Source organism: Rhinichthys klamathensis, unplaced genomic scaffold (genome assembly GCF_029890125.1).
Source record: "Rhinichthys klamathensis goyatoka isolate OS25496 unplaced genomic scaffold, OSU_Roscu_1.1 h1tg000319l_1, whole genome shotgun sequence".
NCBI lineage: Eukaryota > Metazoa > Chordata > Actinopteri > Cypriniformes > Leuciscidae > Rhinichthys > Rhinichthys klamathensis.
The window spans coordinates 611,269-638,722 of NW_026606835.1; the positions used below are offsets into that span (position 1 = coordinate 611,269).

Genomic DNA, 27,454 nt, shown 5'->3' on the forward strand with positions numbered 1-27,454 from the left:
GATGAGAAAACAAACCAGTACACTCTGGATGTGTATGTTAGTAATAGCTTTTTATTTGAACTAGTACAATAAATACTGGGAAAATTACACCAAAAGAAAAAAAAAATTAATAATAGAAAAATGAACTCTAGCACTTTCAGCTTTGCTCTTAACATTGAAAGAAATCACAGTTCGTCACTGACTTTTAGAACAATTAGTCTCAGAAATGTGTAGTGATTTGCTTTCTAAAAGAAGACTTTCCTCTGCCATGACAGAAAGAGAAAGCCAGTAAACATGTCACTGCCAAGAAAATACTCATACATCTCAAAATTCACTCCTACACCAAATAACACTTCATTCGGGCAAGATTTAGGATAAATCATATGATTTGCATATGAACTGAGCTTGTGTTTAATGTGGACCGAGCCACAAGAATTTGCTACAACTAACATCTGAAGTATTCAAGCAGTCAATTAATTACAGAGCATTTTGGGAGACGGCATACATCTGAGAGACACCTGGAATAAGGAATGTTGGTACTATCCTCAAAAGAGGATTAGAAACGTCAATACAAGATTAATACTCCAGTTACAGGTCTACAGTTAAGCAGCGAAGCAACATTTCAGTACGAGCCGAGATGATTCACTCTGGATTGCCAGGCATTTCACATCAGTGTCATAAAAAGCATTTTGCTTTTAGCTAGTGCAATAGTGAGATAATATATTTTTTAAAGTAACAAATGTTCCAAAATTAACCCCTAACTTCAACGTAAACATTAACAAGAAGTCAATTAACCAGCTCTCTTAATTGTTACTTTCAGACAGGAATGTTCTTTTCATACATATTTTCCCTTTTAAATAAACATCAATTACACAATTATTGCAACACTATTTTAGATGTTCAGCAACAACAAGAGAACCAGCAAATATCATTCAGAAAAGAAAAACAATGCTACAGTAAACATAAGTCAAACAGGTACGCTATCAACTAGTACTGCTGAAGCATCAGTAACCACTCAAAATTGGTAAACAGCAATCTCAGCTATGTGCGCAACTAGATTCCTAACGGCTAGCTAATATGTGGATTTGAATACAGCCTTGACTTGCAGTCCGCATCATTAGGTTGGATATGCAAAGATGTATGAACATGAATACGCAGGTTTGACAGAACCTTTAGCAGACTTGTAGTGTCAGTGATAGCACTTAACTAGGCTCACATGCTAGAAAACAGTGACATGTTATGTTTCACAGTAACGTATGATGATTTATAGAAGATAATTAACAGCTGATTGATTCTTAACCAATAAAGCAAGCAAACAGTGTGCAACAGTTTTGTTTTGTGTGGAATAAACATTTTTAGTGAAATGTAAATAGTGATAAGCAACTAAGATATCAAGAGAATGAGAAAGATGAAAAGAAAAGGCTGCTGTGTGTGTGAGAGGTATGAAGAGATCACAGACATGCATGCTTTAATATGCCGAGACACAGTGTTTTGGTTTGACAGGTGAAAGCAACAGAGTAAGGGTGAAACAAAAGAAGTAAAAGATGTTTGCCGGAAGGTTCAGCCCTCTCTGGTGCTGACTCTGGGCTCAGCCAGTGAGCTGTGGATGATGCCTGACATGGACTCCACACCCTCTCCCTCCAGGAAGGACCGGTGGTCTCCCTCGATCACATGAACGGACACCTTCCCGTCACACACCTGGAGACATAACACAATCCAACTGTTAACACTGCAGGGATGCACAGCACTAAACTTAAAGTCTTACTTTTTATTACAAAAGCTTTCAGTATTCCCTAAATGTGCGGTCCATATATTTACCTCATGCAGCTTGTAGTCAGATCCTAAACCATCACCGTACTCGCTGCTGGCCTTGGCTCTCAGCAGGGTGACATTGCCGTGATACTTGGAAGTTGGAACGTAGCGGTCGGCAGCCTTCAGTTTGTGGTAAAATGTAGAAGCAGCAAAATGGAGCATATCTCGGCTGACATTCTTATGGCTGGATGTGATCAGATCCACAGCCTTGTTCACACGAGCCTCCAGGTCTGATAGAGGTAACAATGTCTCCAACAGCTGTGTGAAGAACCATTAGATTTAGCATTGAATTAAAGCAACTGAACTATGATGAGTTAAGTGTTGTCTGATTTGTCAGTTTAGAAAGGAACAAAAATCTTTTGAAGAATAAACCACAAATTAACAGTTGTTAATGTACCTTGTTATACTCAATGCCAGTGAACTGTTGGATAAAAGCACATAGAGCCTCAGTCTCTGCCTCAGACTCTTTGCCAGGGGTCAGTTTGGCTCTGTAACTCTGTTAGAGAAAAAAAAAGAAGATTACCATGTGGCCTGGCACACCATTTTTTTCTGCTTTGGGGTTTTCTGAGCTATTTTATAGCACCTGTGTATATGCTGCCACGTAAGAGTGCGAGCCGTCAAACAGGAAGAGGTATTCCACGGGGCATTTGGCTGCCTGCAGCTGTGAGCACATCTCAAAAGCCACACATGCACCGAACGAGTAGCCAGCGATGCGATACGGCCCCTCTGGCTGCACCTGCCTCAAGCAGTCCACGTAGTAAGCAGCAAGACTCTGGATACTGTCTAGAGGCGCGGCTACAAATGGACAAAACACAAATAACAGAAAAAATATTACAGGACTGAATCTAAACAAATTAAATAAAATACAATAAAAATAAAACCTATTAAGTAATATTACTGATTAGTTTTTGTCTTTTATCAGAAATATACCACAAAGTAATAATATCTTTGATATATATATATATATAAAGTGTTTACATTTTACTTAACCACTCTGGAATAATAAATTCAACATTAAGATCTAGCTTTTCTCAATGTAAATATTTGAATATGTGATGATATTGTTTTAGTTTTATCTTTTATACTAAAAGGTGTAAACTGCAATTTTATATTTCCTTTCAGTCTCCCCTAATACTTCCCTAATCCCCTAATATATATATATACCATATATGTACCATCAAAGTAGAACAAAGCACTCCAGACTCCAGCATTCGGACGTTTGGTAAATGTCTTAAGTGAGTAAACTGCCTTTCACCCGTGTAACAGTGAAAAGTGATCACTGAGCTTGTGTTTGTACCTTTAGTGCACTGCAGGCCATAGCACGGCACGCTAAGCTTTCCGGTGAGAGTGCGAAAGGCGGCAATGGAGCCCTCGATGGGGTGGACGAGGAACAAAGGCCTCTCGGCACTCTGGACCTCGTTCAGCGGTGCCACCGTGGGGCCATCAGGGTTCACCAGCATCCGGCTGAGATCTGACTCCAGCAGAGCTTGAGCACCAGAGCGCTTTGCAGGAGAAGCTCGGGACTCTGGGAGGAAAAGTTATTATATTGATGCATTTTGCTTCTCCCAATAATGCAACATTTCCTCCAAAACATGAAATCTCCTGAAGTTATTTCAAATCTTTTAACAACGTTCTTAATGCTTATTTAAGATACTGTGGATAACAAATCATGTTATTCAGAACTGTAAGGGTATCAATATTGGCTGTACTTCACTTCTCAAGATCACAAAAAATCACATCACATGCTCACCCTCTTTCCCTCCTGATTGGCTGGAAAGCTCCCGCAGCTTGTTAATGGTTAGCTGTCTGATTTCTCTCATTGCCATGACGATGTCGTAGTCCCTCTCTAGCGTCTGCCTAACCTCAACACCCATCAGCGAATCGAGACCCAGATCAGCCAATGAGGCGTCAGCATTCAAACTGTTCACATCGCGCACACCTGAGCAGAATAGGTTCCACTGTTACTTTGAAAGCATTAGAAAAAAGTGCAACTTATCAAGCTTGAACATTTCAGGTCTGTGCCTTTACCCAGAATATGAGCCACAGCCTCCACCAGGTCCCTCTGTCCGCTTCCTTCTCCTTTAGCAACCACCACTTTCTCTGCCAACACAAAGCTGGACATTACAGGCTTCTGCTGGCACAGAAACCTATCCAGCACCTCCAAACAGGAAGACATGCGCTGGGGCAACGTGCCACCAATCACTGCATCATTGCCACCCATAGTCTCCAAGACGACCCCCACATCTCCAATAGCGCCCCACTGTATGGCCAGGCCCGGCAGGTTGTCGTGCCGGCGCTGCTCACACACTCGCTCCATGGTTGAGTTGGCGAAGCCGTAGTTGCTCTGGCCAGCGTTACCACGGCCACAGCTGACCGAGGAGAACACCACAAACTGCTGAAGCTGTGGGCACTTCTGCCTAGTCACGCTGGGAAAAAGGAGAAATTTATTCAAATTCATCACAGCCACAAATGAACGGATGAAGGAAGAAGATATTTAAGTCTGCATCTCAGTGTCAAATCATTCCCTACTTGTCAAGATTGATGGTTCCTCCATATTTGGGTCTATTGACATCAATGAACTGCTGTGGGGTCAGATTCTCCAGCATGCCATCTTGAAGGACCTACATTATGGAGAGAAATTTCAGTTTTACAGTTGTCTTTACATTGACTACAAAGGAAAGTGAACTTAAAGCAAGGATTGAACACTACCATGGCAAGGTGGAAGATTCCACCAACTGGCCCCAAGCGGCAGGCCTCGGTGATGAGACGCTCCGTTCCTCCTACGGTGCTGACATCACTAGTGGACACGAGGACCTGGATGCCCATGGCCTGCCACTCTCGAATACGCTTGGCTTGATAACCTGTCAAGACAACAAACATGTTTTAGAGTGCTGCCCTGACCAACATCAATGTTATTTTAGCAATATTTATATACCATTATAGTATTTAATATTATAGTAAAGTTTTTTTTTAAGTTTTACTTTAATTTAATTTGCTTTGCTTTAATATTTTTGTTATGTGCTTTTGTAATTTTTTTTTTTTTTTTACATTTTATTTCTATTTAGCTTTAATTTATATTAAATGAGTCATTTTAGTAACTTTGAGTCATTTTAACTTAATTTTAGTTAAAGGAAAGTTTATCTAATATTTATATTTTATTACATTTATATTTCAAAGCTATATTTCAATTAACAAACATGACTTTGAATAGTTCTAGTAGTTTTGTTATGTGCTTTTGTAATTTCTATTTTTTTTTTTTTTTTTTATTACTTCAACTTAATTTATTTCAGTTAGTTGCCAGGGCAAGAGATCAATGTTTGTAATCAAATATTAATATTATATTTAAATTAATCAAAAATGACTTATTAATAGTTTTAGTAATTTTGTCATGCGTTTTTGTAATTTTTATTAGTTTTTGTAATTTCTATTAGCTTTTTATTTATTTATTTCAGTATTAGTAATTTTAGGAAGTTTTAGTTTACAATAAGAACACGGACCAACATCGACATGAAAACTGATCAAATCCTAGGGCATATTTACCGTTGCGGATGCCAGACCGTGACGTCAGCACCAGTTTACGAGCACCTCTCTCAGTGAGCCAGTGGGCCAGCTCCAACCCGAAACCACCCAGGCCTCCAGTGATGATGTACGAGAGAGAGGCAGGGCAGAATGTACGGCAGATAGCGGGGATAGAGAGAGGAGAAGCTGCAGGAACAGTGCTGCTCGTCTCCTCTGAGCGTACCTGAGTGGTGAAAGGAGAGTATAAGAAATCTAAAATCCAATATCTCATTTTCATGGCAGGTTCTTTAACATTAACCACCATCCTTACCTGCAGAAGGACTTTGCCGATGTGTTTGCCCTGAGCCATGTAGCGGAAGGCGTCCTCCACCTGATTCCTCTCGAAGACTGTGGTACGTAATGGCTGAACGACCCCACTAGCGATTCCCTTCTTCAACAGCTCAGAAACCTCCTCCCATTCCCTGTTGCCTTCCTCGAACAAAGCATCCAGCAGAATGCCGTGGAAGGCCACGTTCTTTAGGAACAGAGCCATACCTGTACCAGGAACATCACGGGCAATTACATTTAAAGCATGAAATGCATTTCAAGTGTAAAAGTATGAGAATAATAAATCTAGGATCTGGGACGCACCTAGCGGTGTGTTGTTGGAAAGGTCATATTTGCCGATCTCCAGGAAACGACCATGTCTGGCCAAACAACGCAAGCTGGCCTGCAGCTTCTCTTCAGCAAGGGAGTTTAGAACCAAATCAACTCCTGAAAACACACATACAAACACAGTTGTTTAATACTTCAATCCACAATAATATTAGATTCAATGGTGCTGTGTAGGTATTCACCTTTGCCCTGCGTGTGGAGCAGTACATGCTGTTCAAACGTGGTGTCTCTGGAATTAGCAAAGGATTCTGCCGTAAGCTGAGGAAACCTTTCCTGCAGGTACTGCTTCTTCTCTCCAGAACCTGTGAATCAAAATTAGATCATTTATGTTTTTTTATCTTCATTTTCATTGTTTTAGTCATAGTTTTTGGAAAATATCCTTTAAATTTAGTCAGTGGTTTGTGTGCGAAATAGACACAGACATAGTCAAAGCGTGACATAGGAGAATCAGAATGATTTCTGCCCTCCAAAAATACTTTAAAAAAATACTGCTGCCTAATATATTCAGTTGCTGAAATTCAGGTGCATCACTAGTTTTAGTGCTTGTTACAGGAAAGAGCATCTATATAGCAGTTGTAAAATTACATGTATGTGCATATATGAGATTAATTTCATATGTATAAGATGCATTTGGAGTTGCCGCAAGCAAAGAGCTTCAGTTTACCAGTGTTCATTAATTACAAATCACATTTATTTGATGTTCAGGGTTAAACTCTTAAGGAAGTAAAAGTGTGTTACTTACCCACAGTTGCAAAGACTCGACAGCGCATACTAAGTGCAATAGCAATAGCGGCCTGTCCCACCCCTCCAGAGCCTGAATGGATCAGCACACTCTCTCCAGGCCTCAGACGCCCTCGCACCACTAGGGAATAATAGGCGGTGGCATACACCACAGGAACGGAGGCAGCCTGCTCCAGCGTCCTGCACATAAACACAGCTTCACTTAGCATTGAGAGATTTGGGAGAAAACTCCCAATTCAGATTCATAGGTGCTGAGGGTCTCACCAGCTGGATGGAACATCCCAAAGGAAGCGCTTGTCTGCATCCACACAGGTGGCCAGGCCTTTAGCTGGCAGCAAACCCATTACACGTCGCCCACTGGGGTCTCGCCCTGAAAACTCCATTCCCAGCATGCATTGCTGCAGCGCTATGTCTCCTACATGGACAAAATGAGAAGAGTCTCTTTCCGAAGTCTTTTTAGGGTAAGCTAGCGTGCAAAGATCTCACTTAGTCAAAAACAGTATTGGGTACAAACCAGGGATGGCATCTGGAGGCAGTTTGCCGGTGGCCAGCATGATGTCCCTGAAGTTGAGGGAGGAGTAGTAAACACGGCAGAGCTGCACGTTGGGATTGGAAGGGACAAAATGACGCAGCGGGGAAGCGATCCAGCGCAGCGATGAGAGGTCACCACGGGTCAGAACGTTCACGTACGCCTGCTCAATCAACTCCTCACTAAGATCTAAACAAACACGCAGAACAGAAGATGATCACAATGTGCTCAAAAGACTCTATCCAATCAAAGTTACAATCTAAAGAGGGGTTCACTTTGCATATGACAAAATGATCAAATAAAATGAATTTATTCAATGTAATACACACAAAAGTATTATAAAATAGCAATAAATCCTCTCCATTTTACATTGGACTTGTGATATGTCACTGTAAGTCTTATTTTACTTCCTATTTCACCTTGTGTTAACAACTGGTGCCTAAAAACGCCCCACAGCCCATCACGGTACACGTTCATGACCAGATCCTTCTTCAGTAATGCCTTCATCCCATTTTCGGTAGGAACAAGTGAGGGGACTGCAGCGTCCTTACTTAAATTAGAAACAAATGCACACCTATTGGGGAGGAGAAAAAGACCATTTAATTAAGACCAATTAATACTACATATACATCTATACTAAAAAAAACAGTCAATTGCATAATCTTAACAACAAAAAATATGATGATATAACAGTAGCATATGTGGAACACTATGTGCACAGTAAATGGACGGACCGTATACGGTTGCCTCCAGGCTCCTGTCTGAGGCAGTTCACCATTCCCACCACTCCATTATGCCCCTTTGTGGCAATGAGCCAGACTGGGATATCAGATGACTCAGCTAAAGTGCTCTAATGAGAAAGAGGGAGACAGAAAGGGTTAGAGGCATACATTTGGTTTTAGCATGTTGCTGGGTGATTGGCAAGTGCTCTTGGTGGCTTTGCCAACACCACTAACGCATGAATGAAGTTGTGAGGAAACAAAAGTAGCAACAGATCTTTTCTTCCATATTGTGACATACATCCCAGTGCAACGTATTGGATTTTGAGATGTGGATATTGAACTCAAAAATCATTGCAAGCTTCCAGTCAATAATGAATAGGCAGGATTTAACCAAACTAAACTCTCTCGCTTCACTGGCTACTGGTTGATTTTAAAGTTTTGTTATTTGTTTTTAAATCATTGCAGAACCAGTCTCCACAGTACTTATCTGAATTACTTCATCCGCCCACACAGTCAAGATCACTCAGATCGGGGGAGTCTAACTCACTATCTGTCCCTCGAACTAGACTTAAAAATAGGGGTGATCGGGCTTTTCCAGCCATTGGACCTAAGCTATGGAATAGCCTACCGGCTTACATCAGATCTGCCCAAACTTTGTCAATTTTTAAATCTACTTTGAAAAACGCATTTTTTCTCAATAGCTTTTAATATATCTTGATGTGTGTGTTTTATGTTTATATATTTTTTTGTATTGTATGTCTTTTTGGCCTTGTTAAGCACTTTGGTCAACGCCAGTTGTTTTTAAATGTGCTATACAAATAAAATTGTATTGTATTGTATTGTAAACGATTAGAGAAGTCTTGCATATCACCAGAGGGAAGTCTTTTCATTTTCACCAAAAGACTGAATTATGACATTTTGATTAAACATTACGAGGTCAAAATTAAAAAAGAAAGATAAGGACAAATAAAAGAAATGGCTGAATCGTTCACAATAAGTCCCATAACAAGCATTTACAAAACAGATGGGGTGAGTTTATATTTCATGCAGACTTTAACACTAACCTTTAGAGTCTCCACCCATTTATAGTCAGTAGGGTCCACAAAAATAAGTATGGGCTGTTTATGAGAGGACTGTTGGCGACGACGACAAAGGAACAGAGCGGAGCCGTAGTAGGATTTTCTCAGCATGACCACATTTAAAGAGGCCTTATGGAAAAGCTCCTCCCATTCAGTCTGAAAAAAAAAAAACTGTTTAGTATCTCAGAACACTGCAATAAGCCAGGAAAAATAAAATAAATAACTGGCCATTGTTTCGTTTGTTCTTAAATGTTATTAAGTACAGCATTGTTACTTGAATATGTCCCTTTCATTTATGTTGTGGATCTGACCAATTCAACAAGAAAAAGTGCATTTTTAGGCACACACCTGAGTCAACAAACCCTCCTGGTTGCTTTGAGATGTGAGGAAAGCTACTGTCTCCCCTAGAGTGTCTCCTCTGAGTAGCGTGTGTAGCAAAACAAAACCATCTTCTTTTGCAGCTGAAGTCAGGTTCTCGATAAGAAATGCAGGATTGGTTGTCGGTCCTACTGCGCAGTTACACACAACCAGGTCAGCTCCATCCAGACCGCCTGTTGCTGGGCCCTGTAGAGGGTCCCACTGAGCAGATGAGATGCCCTGCTCCTCCAGGGAGCTCTGGTGAGCAGAAAGCTGGTCAGTGGAGACATCTGATGCGGTGTAGTCGAGACGCAACATCGGCTGGATATTGAGGAGACCAACAGCCCGAGAAAACACACGGCCATTGGCAGCTAGAGCCTGAAGGAAAAGAATAAATGTTGAAAACTTCAACCATGTCCTCCACCTCAGAATAATCTGCCCTTTATAATCCTAAATAAATGATTCACCATACCTCCAGGACTTTGAGTTTTCCAGGAGTGCTGTTCTCGAGGGCCGTGTCCAAGCAGTGGCGTAACGCCTGGGAGTCCAGCAGGCCGTTGAGCAGAGGGTCCTGCAGTAGACAGTCTCTCTCCTTCTCCACCGTCTGTTCCAGCTCAGAGCGCAGGTTCCCGTTCAGCTCCAGTCTGCACAGCACCGAGAGCAGCCGCAACAGACCTTTTTCCACCTCTGCTCCAATCAGCTGGCCCTCGTTCGAATCTTCTAACCCAGGGATGGAGATCTTCACTCCCTGATTGGTCAGCTTCTTCTGGAGACGTTGTATTAGACCTGTGCATACACAACGGGAATAGTAAGTATAGTGCCACTAAAAAAAAAGAGAAAAATACCACAGAAAATTGACAATCGGGACAAAAATTAAATAACTTTAAATAAATATTATGATTGTAAAATATGGTTCTAGTTATTTTTGTAAACACCATGGTGTCTCACGTCTGTGAGAGCAGTATAATAATTTAATAAGCAATTTTTAAAGCAAGTGGATATACAACACCGATCAAAAGAAAGACATTTATAATGTTCCAAAACATAAAAAAAAAAAAAAAAAATGCTGATCTTTTGACACTAAAGACTAAAATTAAGATAATTTAAATAATATTTCACAATTTTACTTAATTTTTTATCAAATAAATGCTGCCTTGGAGAGCATAAGAGCCTTTTCAAAAATATATAAAATAATTTTTTTTTTTGCCATGCCATGTCGCATTTCTCAATGAAGTGAAAATCAGAACATGCCTTTGCAATGTCTCAGTTGGTCTCCAAGTTTCTCATTGGTTCTCAGGCAATCTGAGTCCACATTGGGAACAAAGACAAATTCCTCCAAAGTGGGCGGAGTCTGCTGCTGTTGGCGACGGGGTGCTACGGTAGCGTGAAGTCCACAGATCTGAACTCCTCCAGCTGTTATGTTGTCCAGACAACGATTAACATGAACGTCCACAGCTGAGGAGAAGACATTGGTTAGATAAGTTTCAAATTAGGTCAGGTTAAGTTAGACTTCTGCTAGTTGGTGTGTCTGATACCTTTCTGGTCATCTGCATACTCGTTCACCCTCTCCTCGTGGCGTTTGGGGTCCACACACACAGAGCGGATGCGAGTGGGCAGTCTCAAACTGCGACCAGGCAGCCCCACTACGATCATCTGCAACATGGTGTCCAAAAATGTCACCCAGTTACCCGCCCAGTGAAGTTTTCCACAGTCACCTGCGAGAACCAGAATATTAAGAGTTTAGGATTGGCCGAATCATATTTTTTGATCTTCACAATGTTCTATCCTATATTATCTCTACAATTTAAGTTTGAGGTACATTTTTAAAGGGAATTACCTGCGTTGTTAGATTCCAGTATTCCCTGGAAGGTCTTGCCGTAGTCATATCCACGCAGACGCAGCTCTTTGTAGATGTCCCCAGCTTTCAAAAGCAGTTTGGGATCTTCCTTGTCTGCAGGCAGCGGTTTATTCAGCTCAGCGTGGAAAGCATCAAGTCCAGTGTCTTCCAAGACACTCACTTTACCTGGAACCAGAAAGGGTATAAGAGCATGATCATGAGTCAGAAATACAATGTCTTGTCAACTCACAAACATCCTGTTTTACCCGAAAAAACTGTTTCCGAAAGTGGTCTCATCTTGACTACGATTTTGCAAACAGTCTGGAAACTCACCACTGACAGCCAGATTTCCATTCTCCGACACCTCAAAACGGTTAGTGGCAGGCATGAGTCGCACCTCCAGCTGGACAGACCCTGTGATGCAGTGCACACAAAAACAATCCGGTTAACTCTAAGCCACAGTCTGTTCTATATGGTCAAATTTACTTAAAAGTATGTAAATAAGTTTGGGGTTTAATGAATAAGAAGAGAGACTTCTTAAAAAAAATGAACCGTCATGCTCAAGGGCTGAAAAATAACAGAGATACATTGAGAAAACCCAATGGGAAGAGAAATGCTTTGGTGACTACTGTTATTTAAAGTGTGGCAGCAGTGATTTTAAACAAATCTTTTGATCAATTCAATGCTTCCTTTCTGTATTAATTATTATATATTTTTTTTAAATCTTACTGATTCCAACATTTTGAATGGTAGTGTACATTTATTTTTTATTCTGAGATGGAAAATATATATTTTATTAATAAGTCACATTGTGAGCTATAACGGTGCAATAGTGAGATAGAAGTTCGCAATTATAAAATTGCAACTACAAGAAAGTCCTCATTGTAAGATAAAGAGTGACAACTGTGTGAAACAGTTGCAATTATCTTTCTATTTTTTATTCTAAAGTGGAAACAGGGTTCAATATCATCAAAGATGTCCAGACTTACAGTACAAAGAAAACAAATCTTTTACCTGTCTTGGGAAGTATGGTGGCTCTATGGATGGTGACATCTTCAAATGTAACAGGAGTCTGCTCCATGACTGTGCCTAGTGATCTCATTAGAGTCCTCCAGGCCAGAACCAGGTATCCTGTGGCTGGGTACAGCACCCGTCCATCAATACAATGACCAATCATGTAGTAATCAGGAGACTCTGGGTTCATGTCTGCACAAAAAAGAGCCAGGCATTCAAAAATAAACATGAGACCACATCAAAAATGAGAAAACCAATGATTTCAACTTCACAACTACCCACCAATATTGTACACGGTGGCAGAGGTGGATCCACCTGAGCCAGCAGGGAAGTCCTCCACCTTGGGCACGTCCCAGATCTGGGAGTGATCCCACTGAATGTGAGGGGAGATGAGGGGAGTCCCTGTCGGAACAGGGTATTCCACAGCTGGATACAAATTATTACTGATCACGTTAATTCTGTAAGTACAAAAGAGTCACCATCAGTCATTTAACATTTGAAATGTCACATCAAAAACAGTTTGGGAATGAAGAGCATAAAAACCAACCCATTCATGTGGATCTTGCCCACGTGAGAGAGGAAGAATTCCAGATTGTTGACATGACCTCTTTTCATTAGGGGAAGGATGGAGCAGGTTGGTTTTAGGCTCCGCTTCAGGATGGCCTGGAGGAGTATGTTAATAATAGTGGATCTACATTTAAATCTTCAAGGCATGTGAATTGGGTTCAGACACTGATAAATAATTCAAATAAATAGTAATAAAATAATTTCCCATCCCTACATATGTCAAATATTATCCTTATATTATAATCATTACGATCACAAGCTATAATCATTGCCTAACATGTTCATGTGTTTGCTTAACTGAATGCATGATGTTCACTAAACACATAAATTATATTATCTTATAGCTGTATATACCAAAACTCTAATTGAATTGAACTGTTACCTGCAGCAAAGCATGAGGGGCAATTTCTACTACCACAGCATTATCTGGCACATGGTTGAGTCCCTCCTGGAAGAGCACAGGGCTGACCAAGTTATTGACGTGGTACTCTGCAGAAGAGTAGAGTGCCAGTGGGCTCTCCCAGTCCGGCTGCGGGATGGACGTGCTGATCCAGCGTGCTGAGCGAGGCCTTGGACTCTTTATTACCTACAAAAACACACACACACACACACACACAGGTATTCAGTGTTTATCTATGATGAGGTTTTGAGATGTTAATGGCCACCAGAGGGCACTGGGACACTGCAATGCTTCACCAACTCACCTTCTGCAGTGCAGTAAGGAGGGCTGGAGCGATAGAGGCCATATAGTATGAGTGGAAAGCCACACCGGCACTGCGCACCTCTTTGGCAAACACACCGCTCTCTTTCAGCTGGGCAACAAACTTACTGACAGAGTCCTGCATAACCAAACACTTACTGTTAGGTACTAGAATGCATACTGTAATTCTATAAACACTATAAGTTTTATATATATTTATTATTTTCTTGAGTGCATGTACCTGAGGGCCTGAGATGGTGACAGTGTCCTCGGCATTGTGACAAGCAGGAACGACACCCTGTGGACACTGAGCTTTGCATTCTTCCCACGTTAGGCCTAAAGGGGGGAAATGATGGGAGGGTTAGTAAAAGATACCATTGGTAAGCTTGCTAAAAAAAAACCTATAGCATACATTGCTGAACAAAAGACTAGGCAAATCCCCCATGGAGGGACGCTTTGGGCTTTGAGTCCAGTTAATGAAGCAAATCTTGTGGATGAATCTGCTGTCACACTAACCCACTGCAGCCATGCCCCCCGGGGGCAGGTTGGCCTCTTTAATACAGCGTCCTCTCCAGTAAGCGGCAAGAACGGCCTCGCTGTGGCTCAGGGAGCCATCGGCGTAACCACATGCTAGCTCTCCCACAGAATGGCCCACGATCCCATCAGGCTGTAGACCCAACTTCCGCAACATGTCAATCTGGGCGACCTGGAAAATTGACAGGAATGCATTCAGGTTGGAGAAAGATGGTCAGCCATAAAATTGTGAGTGCACAATTAGCAAGTGTAGTAGGTTTGATGTCAAAAATGACTTTTTTTGTGTCTCGTAAATAAGTGACACGTTTAAATATGCAAGTGTGCTAGATCCACAGGAAAAAGCACTTTGTTTGAGCCATACAAGTTTAAACATGCAGGCTGAGAAAAATTATGACAGATAGTTTGGATGAACTATCTCTTTACGAGACAGTTTTGCAGACGGAGTGACTGTTGAAATCATGACTGATTGTGCCACTGTATTGCAATATTTGGCAGCTGGTATCAGTTGCAAAGTTTACAGGGGTCATTGTGTCATTGAGAAATTCTGCTGATCTCAGTCCTGTTCCAGTTACTCTGGCACTGTACATGGTGTCTCTAGAGCTGGAGGAGACTGACCTGGATGGCTGCAAGACCAACAAATGCATGAACAGTGTCTTCAAACGTGCTCTCATCAGCATCCATGAGCAAGCGAGACACACACAGCCCAGTTTCCTTCAGAGCCACGTCCGAACGCTGGATTGACTCCCGGAATTCAGGCAGCTGCATCAGACTACGGCCCATTCCAGCCCACTGTGTCCCCATTCCTGGCAGGAGATGGAGATGGAGATGCAGATACGAAGAAAGACAGGACCCAGAATAAAAAATTCAGCCAATGTCATCATGTGTAGAGGCTTTCCACTATGGTGACTGACTTGCTCTGAATAATAAGCTTAAAAGGGATTTATGCAGTACCTGTCAAAAGTTTGGAAACATTATTATTATGTTTTTGAAAGAAGTCTTTTATGCTCACCAAGGCTGTATTTATTTAAATAAAAAAAATACAGTATAAAAGCAATATTGCAAAATATTATTACATATTAAAAGGACTGTTTTCTTTTTAAATATATATATATATATATAATGTAATTTATTCCTGTGACGCAAAGCTGAATTTTCAGCATCATTACTCCTGTCTTCAGTGTCACATGATCCTTCAGAAATCATTCTGATATCAGATCAAGAAACATCTATTATTATCATCAATGTTGAAATCAGTTCTGCAGCTGTTTAGGAACTATTTTGTTTAGGACTGACAGTATCTAATAGCACCAGCTTTCTTGTTTTTAATTAAATCATTACGTTAAAATTTTTGCAGCCTGCTTTCAATAAATGTTTTTTTTTGGACAGGAGAGGATGTTTTCTAAAAGTTACTTCATGCATTTTATAGTACATCAAGCTCTTTTTGAGCAAAAGATCTTACTGAAAATTCTCCCCTTTTTCTCCCATTAGAACATTTACCATCATCAATATAAGACTCCTCACCTGAGCAAATGAACCAGAGGGCTCTTGGTGTGGGCTGGACCTGCTGAACCTCTTTAAGCTCTCCCTGTGCTCCTATCAGTGCATAGCCCCTGTAGGGCATGCTTGCCGTTGGAACTCCAGACACATCATTCATTAGAGACAGGTAGTTTGGGTTTTCCTTATACTGTTGGGCGTTGTTGAGGAGGGAAGTGACCGCCTCCTCAGTGCGACCACAGGCCTGCAGGAGTCTGGGGATTGAAGGGGGTGCAGCTTGAGCCAGTGATTTTGAACCATGTGGACGCAGGATCACATGGACATTTGAGCCTCCAAACCCAAATGAGTTGATGCCCACGATGCCCCCACGGACAGGTATGGGCTCCGACACAACACGCACCCGGCCATCCGTCAGAGCAGGAATGTCAGGGTTTGGATCATGGAAATGGATGTTGGGAGCCCAGACGCCATGTTCCAGAGACAAAACCACCTGAATACATGCAATATGAGAGTTACTTGATTTACTTCATATTCGGGATGTGGGATTCAGCTTCCAGGTATTTAAAGAAAAAGCTGACATACATCTAATCAGGGAGACTCTTTGAAAGACAGTTTATCTACCTTGGCAAGAGCTGCCAATCCAGAAGCAGGCTCTGGGTGTCCCATGTTGGATTTGGTTGAGCCAATCAGAAGCGGATCCCTCTGTGACTGACAGAATACACTCACAATGCCATTCACTTCCTGAGGATCCCCAACCTGTGAAAGACAAGAATTATTTTTATTATCCACTAAACAACAAGATGAAATGTCTATTGGTCCATGACTGCATTTACATACAGAGGCAGAAGAAAATTAATGTCACAGTTCCAATAACAATAGCTAGGACACTAAAGAGACCTTTCTACAGACTGAAAAAACCCCAGAAGAAAGATGCCCAGGGTTCCAGATCACCTGTGTGAATATGCCATAATCCTTCTGCAGGAGACATAAGGACTGGAGACGTGGCAAGAGCAATTAACTGTAATGTCCGTAACAAAAGATGCCTAAAACAATGCTACAGGGAGACAGGAAGGACAGCTGATCGTCCTCGCAGTGCCAAACCACATCTAACCATACGTATGTCCCGTCAGATGTGTTTGAAAACTTGCAGGTGCCTTGGTGGAGGTGAGTGGAGTAACATCTCAAAACAAATACTGGCAAATCTTTCTCAGTCCATGAGGATGAGATGCACTGTAGGACTTGTGGAAACACCACATACTGAGTGCTAATTTTGATATTATTGACCCCCGCTCTGTTCAGGCACTCATTATTCCATTTCTGTTCATCAAATGTCGGTGAAATAAATTTGTACTTACTCACTGAATCATATTTACCAATTCCTTTTCCAATAATCAAGCCACTCCTATTTTTCTATTTCGGTGCAAATCTCCTCAAAACATTAATGTGTGTTTTGTGTGTAATTTCATGTTTGACTGACCTTAGTACCGGTACCGTGGGCCTCGACGTACTCCACCTGCTCAGGTGATATGTTGGCCTCCTCATAAAGGGAACGGACCAGGCGCTGCTGCATCTCACCTGATGGGAATGTCACACCTGGGGAAAGAGAAGACACACCACATTCCAGAATATAAGCAGATGCAAGTATCAGTCACAATGACATATGCCTTTCTGGAACGCACATGTGAGCTACGGCACAGACTCTTCTGTCCTCTATTTACTGTAGCAGCACATGACACACAACAGGATATAGAGGGGACTGATATCAGTTTCTACAAGATGTATGCCAGAGATTTCAAACAGCCTCAGCTATCACGCTCAGCAAAGTATCATGTTTAAAAACACTGGGGTGTAAAGTGTGGCAAGAGGCACTAGGGGAAAAGCCAGCATCTATGACACTTATAGTGCCAGCATTGACAGTAATCCCAGGCTTCAGCGAGCCTAACCAGAGCAGGCAAGCAAGTATTAACCGAGCCGATTTCACTCATGCTCTGGGAATTTGAGGCAGATTTGACGTCTGTGGGAAGGAAGGATGGGTTTACCTTGCTCTTTGTAGCCGTCTGTGTTATTGCCAGCATTGAGAACTGTGGCGTAGATTCTCTTAGCCATTGACTTCTTGGTCAAGAGTACTGCGACAGCAGCCTCTGAGCGACAATAGCCATTTCCTAGAGGGTGAAATAAAATTTGAATTATTATCATAAAGCCTCCATTCATTAACAATAGAGCAAATCAGAAATCTAGTCACAAAGGGGCTCCGTTTAGAATAGCATACCATAACACTAACTATTTATGCAGTATATAGTAAGTCTACTTTGTGCAGTATGGAATACTACTTTTCCCATGATGTGAAGTATTTAACAAAACACACTGCGCTGAGTACTATATGCCAAAATGCAATGCACTCGATTTGACTTTTGACCTCCCATATGACAAATGAACAAGAAAAAAATATCAGCTGCTACTTTTAACATCTCTTTCTTAATATTTTATTAGACTGCAAGAGTAAAGACCTACTTACACAAAACTGTATTAAAAACAATAACTAGACAGCATTTGCTAAATAAAACATGCAATCAGATTAGTTAATGTGACGAAATACTACAGCTTAAAACCTTTATTTCTGCATAATGTATGCTGCTTCACACACTATATTTAGTATGTAGTATACAGTATGCAACACCAAACACTTCGAAGGCTTAGAGTGCCATTTAACAAGTTACGCAATGATTGATAAACCAGATTCCTTTTATACCTTTCTGAGAAAACTGTGGACGTTACAGTGATGCACGCAATCTCACCTGAGGCATCAAATGACTTGCAGGATCCTTCAGGACTGAGCATGCCCAGTTTCATGAACTGCACTGAGGTGTTGGGCTTGAGCAGCAGGTTAACTCCGCCCACAAGTGCTGCATCACATTGGCCATGGCGAATAGCATTGAAAGCATTTTCCAGAGCCAGCAGACTAGAGGAGCATGCGGTGTCAATGGCTGTGCTGGGTCCTGAATGTGCATTGTACATCAAACACAACAGTTAATGGTTGATCATATAGAGTATTCTCACACAAAGTGATTTAAGGAATCCAGTTCAACTGGTTGCCTCATTTTAACATGACTGTATGAGTCAAGTTATACCAGTAAAAGACATGACTGTGTAATGAGTCACTTATTCAAATCACCTCACACGACAAATCACACCATACAGAAAGAATGACGATACAGTCATTCAAAAGAAAGATTCGGACAACCCAATTCTGTCCTACAAGGTGACCTAGAATTGAGTCAGTAATTAAACTTGTAATGTTTGCATACCATTGAAGTCAAAGAAGTAAGACAAGCGGTTGGCAAACATGGCTCGCTGGCATCCCGTCATGCTGTATCCCAGCAGCTCCTCTGGGTCTTTACTGAAGGCCTCTCCTGCCTCTGAGCCACTCACTCCAATGTAGACGCCAGTCTTGCTGCCACGCATGGACACTGGGTTTATGCCTAGAAGGAAGAATCAACTTGTTCTATATGCGCAGCAAATCATCAGTAAAAATACTGGATTTCAAAAACTTGACTTGTCATCACTTATTTAGCACTAAGAAATAAATGCTCCTTCTATTTAAATACTTTAAATTAACACTCTTACTATATATACACACACCATATACTAATAAACATAGGTTTATGTTCAAAAGTTCGGGGGATTTTTTTTTAATGGTTTTTAAAGAAGTCTCTTATTATCATCAAGGATGCATTTGTTTTAACAAACGGTAAAAACAGTAAATTATTACAATTATAACTTAATATTATATTATATATATATATATATATATATATATTTTTTTTTTTTTTATTGTTTGCCCACAGTAGAAAATTTACATTTACAGTATCACAACATAAAGTTCTATTCGTATTACAGGGTGTACAAAACATAAAAAGACAGTAATAAGTGAAAGAAATTAAAATAACAACCACAGATAAACAAGGTCACATTGACTTTAGGGACAGAGCATCCTTTAGATAGGAAGTCAAAGAAAATTTGCAGAAATTAGAAGCGGTTTGGTATGCCTGTTAAGGGAGTTCCTTTATATATTCCCAAAGGGGAGACCATATGAGCCAGAATCTGTCAGATTTTTGATGTTTATCGTAGGTGAGCTTTTCAAGTGGTAACCATGTAGCGATTTGTGATGTCCACATTTTGAAGGATGGAGCCTGTGATGCATTATATTATATTTTTAAATTTAATTTATTCCTGTGTTGGCAAAGCTGAATTTTCAGCATCATTACTCCATTCTTTAGTGTCACAGGAGCTTTCAGAAATCATTCTAATATGATGATTTGGTGCTCAAGAAATTATTTTCAAAATTATTATCAAAATTTTGCGGTTAAATTTTGCAATTATTTTTGCGGGAACCGTGGTACTTTTTTTTAGGATTCTTTGATGAATAGCATGAACAGCATTTATTTAAAATAGAAATATTTCCATTTCATTATAAACATTTTTCTATCCTTGCTGGATAGAAGTATTCATTTTTTTCAAAAGAAAAAACAATTACTGACCACAAACTTCTGATAAAACATCATATGGGTAGCTAAAGCATAATATATACATTAAGTTTCTTAATCAGCATCATAAAAATACTCAAAAAAAATAATGAGCACACAACATAAGATTTACTTTTATCCTTTAAATGCAAGCTATACACTTTGCAATGTCATGTCATGAGCCACCACAAAATACCTTATATTAACACCTATTATAAAAGAGAGCAGCTGATACTAACCTCCATCGACGATGGCCTCGTACGATATCTCTAGCAAAAGCCTCAGCTGTGGGTCCATGGTGTGGGCCTGTTTGGGATGCACACCAAAGAAGGCTGCATCAAATCTGTCGATTTCTTTTAGTTTTCCATTTCTTCTGGGAAGGCCATACAGACCTAGAATAAAAAAAATAAAAATAAAAGGAATCAAAAGTGCTCTCTACTCATCGCGCTAAGCTTGCTTGTGCTTTAGCACATGAATGAGAGTATTAACTTGGTGCCAACAGAGAGAAGAGAGACAGGCCTTTCATAACACCCAAAGCCAGACGGACAAGGACAAGGAAAAGCACAGAACAGCAGCCATGTAGGCAACGCGACCATCAGGATGGCCTTCGGAAAAGCAAAGCGTTTCAAAAAGTTATCAAAAATTATACAAAATAATTTGAACTGAATATTGTTAGCATACCTGGTTTCCACCGCCTGTCGTCTTCTGTGACCATGTCCACTCCATTGAAAAGGTTCTGCCAAAATTCTTCCAAATTGTTAGACTCAGGAAGACGACCTGAAATTCCAGCAACAACGATATCCTCCATTTCTGACTAGATTTTCTTTGATTCTAATAATTTAAAGACAAAGAAAAAGAAAGAAGGGGTCAGTCAATGAACAGAAAAATTCTGTCAGCTTGATCTACATTGGCATTATCAAGAACTGAGTGTGTGAATGTGTCATTCATTTTAAATCAGCAGTTTGTGTTGGGGTCACCAAGTTGGTGCACAATTGGGTATATGCGGGGGAGTGTGCTTGGGGGGGCGTGGCCTGAAAAGCTGGACACTTTTGTTCCCCGTTTCAGGGTCACAGCACTCAAAGCGACAGCATGGATGGGATTCCTGTTCATTCAATGCAATCAAGAAGCGGTGACAAACACAGTGTCCCTCTGTTCCACTTTCCTCAACCCACAAAGGAGGGTTCATTTTAATTTGGAGGACCACAGAAACGGCATTAAATATGCCAACAGAGAAATCAACTCATCTAACTGTACAGTATGCCATCTGATTTATTTTACCATCTTTATAAAGCAAACACAACAATATTTTTTTTTTAGAAAATCAACTTGAACAAGTTAATTTCATCTATACAGAAGCTACAGAAGAAAAATTCTAGAAATATTATGCAGATATATAGTCGTAATGTATTTTTCTGTAATAAGGGATGATGTGAAAAATAAGATGAAAATGAAACAGCATGAAACAGCTAGTTCATAACAAGCTTCCACAACATGTGCCCATATTAGTATAATAGTGTATATATATATATATATATTAGTATATAGAGTCCAATAACTTAATAAGTAGGTCAGATCATTTTGCAGAAATTATGCATCATAAATGAATACACTTATTTACAATTGTCCAAATAAAAGAAAATCATAGGAGAAGCCTTTCCTAACACTTGTGAGCATCTTTTTAATGTTTGTTTCCACACTGGAGAAATTTTAAACAAATTCTGGTTCTCGTTGATTCGTGAACAAAAAGATATGATTCACTCATGAAACAGACAGCGCTACTTTTCTAGAGCAGGATTTTCAGAGAATAACGACTTTAATTTCAGGCCGTTTCTCACACAAAGCTATCATATAAATCTAGCGCATGTCATATTGTCTACTTTTATAATCATTTTATAATTATTTATAATGTTTTATGATTAAACTGTCGTAAGTGACATCAAGGCCCTTTAAAATTTCCTGATAGCGTAACAAGCAATAGAGAGTGGATTTAAGCCATATATTTTCGTGTATATGAAAATAACATCACTTGTTATTTAGGAAAGTGATATTCATTAGAAAAGGAATATTTTACAATTACATAAACAGAATTAGTAAATGTGGACAGGTAAGTCTGACAGGAGGAATTAGTGCTCTTTGTTTCCATAGTGACAACCAGAAGGAGTCTTTGCCGGGCAGGTGCTCACATGCAACAGCTTGTCTGTAAACGTGCATGTGTGTGAGTCATTTAAAGCACTATTTAATGCAATAGTACAATATACACATGTTAAAAAACCAACGAACTGAACAAAGCTATAGATAAACCAGCAACACAAAACAGCTATATTGATTTTGGTGTGAACCAAACTACACTAAACTGGTTAGGTGTATTACAGTAATACTATATGAATACATTACTATTTTGATTGTTTAACATTTAACCACAATACAACAACATTATGCATGGCAGAACGCAGACTGAGAAAATAAACAGATTTCTGAACTGTAATCTACCTGACCCAGATCCGAAGCAGCCGTTGAGTTAGTGATGTAGCTGACCACTTGCCCAACTACAGCTCCGATTAACAACCTCCCATGGAGCTTGTGTGTCATCAGCTGATGACAGTATTACAGTCTTACAGTCCTTAAAGGGATAGTTCACCCAAAAATGAAAATTCTGTCATTAATTACTCACCCTCATGTCGTTCCAAACCTGTAAGACTTTTGTTCATCTTCAGAACACAAACAAAGATCTTTTTGTTGAAATCTGAGATTTCGGTCCCTCCATTGACAGCTAAGCAAATACCTCTTTGACACTTCAAAAAGTTCATAAAGAGATCGTAAAACTAATCCATATGAATTGAGCGGTTTAGTCCAAATTCTTTGAAGAAACTCAATCGCTTTATATGATAAACAGATTTAATTTGGGCTTTTATTCACATATAAACATTGATCAACGAATATAAACAGCTCAACCGAACCTGCTTGACACACAAGAACAAACCTCATTGGTTCTTGCTGAAGCTCAAACGTGCTGCATAACACCTGAGAATGAACCTCATTGGTTCTTGCTGAAGCTCAAACATGCTGCATAACACCTGAGAATGAACCTCATTGGTTCTTGCTGAAGCTCAAACGTGCTGCGTAACACGAGAATGAACCTCATTGGTTCTTGCTGAAGCTCAAACGTGCTGTGTAACACGAGAATGAACCTCATTGGTTCTTGCTGAAGCTCAAACGTGCTGCGTAACACATGAGAATGAACCTCATTGGTTCTTGCTGAAGCTCAAACGTGCTGCGTAACACATGAGAATGAACCTCATTGGTTCTTGCTGAAGCTCAAACGTGCTGCGTAACACGAGAATGAACCTCATTGGTTCTTGCTGAAGCTCAAACGTGCTGCATAACACCTGAGAATGAACCTCATTGGTTCTTGCTGAAGCTCAAACGTGCTGCGTAACACGAGAATGAACCTCATTGGTTCTTGCTGAAGCTCAAACGTGCTGCATAACACCTGAGAATGAACCTCATTGGTTCTTGCTGAAGCTCAAACGTGCTGCGTAACACGAGAATGAACCTCATTGGTTCTTGCTGAAGCTCAAACGTGCTGCGTAACACATGAAAATGAACCTCATTGGTTCTTGCTGAAGCTCAAACGTGCTGCGTAACACGAGAATGAACCTCATTGGTTCTTGCTGAAGCTCAAACGTGCTGCGTAACACATGAGAATGAACCTCATTGGTTCTTGCTGAAGCTCAAACGTGCTGCGTAACACGAGAATGAACCTCATTGGTTCTTGCTGAAGCTCAAACGTGCTGCGTAACACATGAGAATGAACCTCATTGGTTCTTGCTGAAGCTCAAACGTGCTGCGTAACACATGAGAATGAACCTCATTGGTTCTTGCTGAAGCTCAAACGTGCTGCGTAACACATGAGAATGAACCTCATTGGTTCTTGCTGAAGCTCAAACGTGCTGCGTAACACATGAGAATGAACCTCATTGGTTCTTGCTGAAGCTCAAACGTGCTGCGTAACACATGAGAATGAACCTCAATGGTTCTTGCTGAAGCTCAAACGTGCTGCGTAACACATGAGAATGAACCTCATTGGTTCTTGCGAATCAATTGAACATGCTTGAGCTTCCGTTTACCACAACTGATGTGTGAGATGAATGTTTAAATGTTAGTAAAAGCCTAAATTCAATATATATTTACTAAATTCATAATATATATGAAAATTATAACTTCTACGGGCCTGGCAGAAAAAGTTTGGGAACCACTGGCTTGGACCATGTGATATACGAATATGAAACATAAATAAATGCAATGTACTTGCTAAAATTCTCTGAAAAATCTTGATGAGCTGAAATCAAGCTGATTATCATCTGATAATATTTATCTACTGCGTTTTACTAAATGCGATAATCAGATATTAAATTACACGTTATTTCCACACATTATTGGGACCTAAATATAAACATGGTAGTCAACTGAACATGAGGGTTAATTTAAAAAACGGATGTCTAGGCTGCATGGTCATTCCTGACAAGCCAAGGATGATGCAGAGAGAGTCCTGCAATAAATACTAGACTATAGATAGTGCCTAAACAGAACAGTCCAAAAAAGCATCTCCAAATATCACCGTCCTCACTGACAAACACTGGTTACATGCAATCTGCATATTTTTCATGTGATCATGGTATAAATATTGGGGGGGGGGGGGGGGGGTTATCGGGGGTTATCTCCCCCCCCCCCCCCCCCCGATATAATAACTCTTTTTATGTTTATAAATAGAAAGATTCATTGCATAATGCTGTTTCTTTTAGGCAAAGATGAATCGTGGTGTCATCCTATGCTGCCTCCAGCTAAAAGCGTAGGCTACTCACTTTAAATCAAGAGTGTGCTGCTCATAGATATTCACAAATGTGTAATATCCTTCGGTTGAAATTAGTAATGGGAAGTTCGACACATTTATACGAATCGATTCTTTCGAACAGGTTGTGTGTTATTCTTACTTCAATGAACAAGTCGAAATAAGCGAATCTGCACTTACTTTACGTCATGACGTAGTTACGTCATCGTGCGATCCCAACATCCCTATGCAGTGTATGCACTGCATTAAAAACTCAAATGAATTGACATATCTTGGATATTTTTTTTGCGTGTTTTAATAAAATGCTATGCATAAAACATTTCCAGTTTATTTGTAACATTTCCTGCTTCTCGGTTATTAAAATACATTTCATCCTCTATCCACTCTATATATGCTCAGTGATTCAGCGGTTTCATGATTCACTGAAAAGATCCGACTCAAAAGAACCAATCATTTGGTTTCTTTTGAGATATTCATTTTTTTCATGGTGTTACAGATACATCTTGAATTTGAACATGTCTGAAATCTGCACATCTTGTTAAACTACAGATCTAGAACTGACACGATATGCTCGCTTACCTGGATGTGTGTACAGATTACCGCTGTTTTCCGCAGATCCTTTGGGATAGAGTCGACTTCTATACTCCTCTTAATTGTTGTCGGCTCCCAGTACAGAATGGAGAGATTCGTGATTCCCCCTTTGGCCAAGCCCTAAAAATTACTCTCGCTCTTCTGAGTCCCTGTGTCTGTTTCATTTAAATGTCTGACATCCTCGATGGCCACGCCACATGGGCTGACAGTTTGGCTCTGAGGTGCAGTCCAATGAGAGAGGAGGCTGGGCTGCAGACGCAGCCAGTGATGGGCTGATTTCAGAGAAAAAACGCGTCTGAAAAGCCTGGGTTACTAAAGTTCATCCCGGCATGATCACATGCACTGCAGCACAAATTTCTGCTTTACGGGTCTGACCGAGCAAGTTCAAGTTCAAGTTGACACGGGGTTGTGTGTCTGCGATTTGCAAACAATCTGAAATCGGGTAAATTTAGCATGCAACACTGGATTGGTATTGAAACAGCATGGATGTTGGTCTGTCCTAGTTGTTCATTACTTAGTATGGATTTAACATTAGAAATGGCATTGAGCAGCAGTCCATTAAAATTATTGGATTCAGTTATAGAATGAGGTAATGTACATAGCTAAATATTTTGTGATTTGGGAGCAACATCATCTAAAATGTGTTATACAGTATGTGAATGGATTTCAAAGATGTATGAGAGAAACCTTTTAGAAATATATATTTAAAAACATCTCGTTTCCTACAAGTAGTTTTCAAGCTATTTTGTTTCAATATTTTTTTCTAATGTTTCTTTACAAATTAGTGAATTATTCATGAAATACTTTTCTTAATGTGTCTGTTTTGTTTCTACACTACACTGACTTTGATTTGCTGGACAAATAGTTTTCAAGATGAATTAAATATTTCAAGTAACAAAATTACTTAACTTTTTTCTTTAAGAGATAATAAAACATGCCAATCTACTTATGTCAAAATTTTTTAAAAGAATTTCAACCCTTATGCAATGTCTGAACATATTGCCTTATACAGTATTTTCATACTAGAAGAGTATTCAAGTTTTTTTTTGTGTTTATTTATTTATTTACGTATTTATTTTGCATGAGGAGTCATATGCTGCAACATTTGCTACATTTAGCTTTTTATGCCTAAGGATTCAGCTTAAATAGAGCAGTCGTGTTAAAAAATGCATACTATAAATGTTGGGGGAAAGTTCTGCGTACATTGTTTGTTAATGTTAATGTCTAATAAATCTTCAAACTTTTGGGGAGATGCAGAGGTAACGACATGATGGCAGCGTCGTACCGGGTGTCTAATAATGGTGGCGCTGTTGAGCTCTAGAGACACGTGAGAGACACGGGGCATAACATTTTGACGGTTGCCAGTGAAAAGAAATTCACCAATCAGTGAGCGGAGGTGTGTAGAACGAGCCAATCAGAATGAATGCAAGGGTGTTGCTAGGAGATAGGGTGATGTCAGGACAATACGATGGGAGGAGTGGAATCTTACACCTGCTGCGGCTGTGATGTCATTATGAGGGGCTGGACAGCACCAGAGCCATATAGCACAGGGGCTACTGAAAGTTAACAAAAAGACACATTACAGTGAATGTGAAGTGTCATTGTATAAATCAAATGATAAAAATACCACTAAAATACCAATGTTATTCTGAGTCATATCTGACAACATAATTGTTCTAAAGGGGGGATTAAAAATCTGTGTCTCTCACCGAGCCAATGTTCAGATTTAAATGTTTATTGATAAATTAAAACTACATTATTGGTATATCAGACAGGGTTCCTACAACATTATTTTCAGCATTCTATTAGCTATATAGTTCAGTAATCTGTAAATATTTTTATTTTCTCAAGGTTTTTTCATTGGTTTTCTCAAATTGATAACGTGTCGTGCTTGTATGATGAGAAGAAACCTAAAACATGCATAACCTGCATATATTCACCTCTGACACATCA

General features: G+C 40.0%; 1 protein-coding gene across 1 annotated transcript; it reads right to left on the reverse strand.

Moving 5' to 3' along the window:
• Positions 1-31: 31 nt before the first annotated feature.
• On the reverse strand, positions 32-25,714 carry fasn (fatty acid synthase). Its single transcript, XM_056271430.1, has 42 exons — positions 25,490-25,714; positions 20,743-20,892; positions 20,301-20,453; positions 18,844-19,017; positions 18,334-18,534; positions 17,578-17,700; positions 17,016-17,131; positions 16,160-16,294; positions 15,566-16,028; positions 14,660-14,847; positions 14,027-14,216; positions 13,752-13,846; positions 13,515-13,649; positions 13,193-13,396; positions 12,791-12,906; positions 12,526-12,701; positions 12,244-12,435; positions 11,563-11,643; positions 11,230-11,415; positions 10,928-11,107; positions 10,644-10,847; positions 9,865-10,178; positions 9,384-9,770; positions 9,021-9,191; positions 7,969-8,084; positions 7,654-7,808; positions 7,220-7,423; positions 6,970-7,120; positions 6,707-6,885; positions 6,147-6,266; positions 5,941-6,063; positions 5,621-5,844; positions 5,332-5,533; positions 4,501-4,652; positions 4,321-4,412; positions 3,820-4,217; positions 3,542-3,730; positions 3,089-3,316; positions 2,375-2,586; positions 2,189-2,287; positions 1,798-2,049; positions 32-1,677 (listed from the first exon to the last, which is right to left on the reverse strand). Exons 2-42 carry the CDS (start codon positions 20,867-20,869, stop codon positions 1,540-1,542), a joined length of 7,545 nt encoding a protein of 2,514 aa, XP_056127405.1. The 5' UTR covers positions 20,870-20,892; positions 25,490-25,714; the 3' UTR covers positions 32-1,539.
• Between the last annotated feature and the right edge of the window lie 1,740 nt (positions 25,715-27,454).

Coding starts and splice junctions, on each gene's coding strand:
- fasn (XM_056271430.1), bottom strand. CDS start 20,869: ATGGAGGATATCGTTGTTGCTGGAATTTCAGGTCGTCTTCCTGAGTCT. Junction 18,535..18,843: donor TTACTTCTTTGACTTCAATG/GTATGCAAACAT, acceptor ATGCACATTCAG/GACCCAGCACAGCCATTGAC. Junction 9,192..9,383: donor AGGAGGGTTTGTTGACTCAG/GTGTGTGCCTAA, acceptor TTTTTTTTTCAG/ACTGAATGGGAGGAGCTTTT.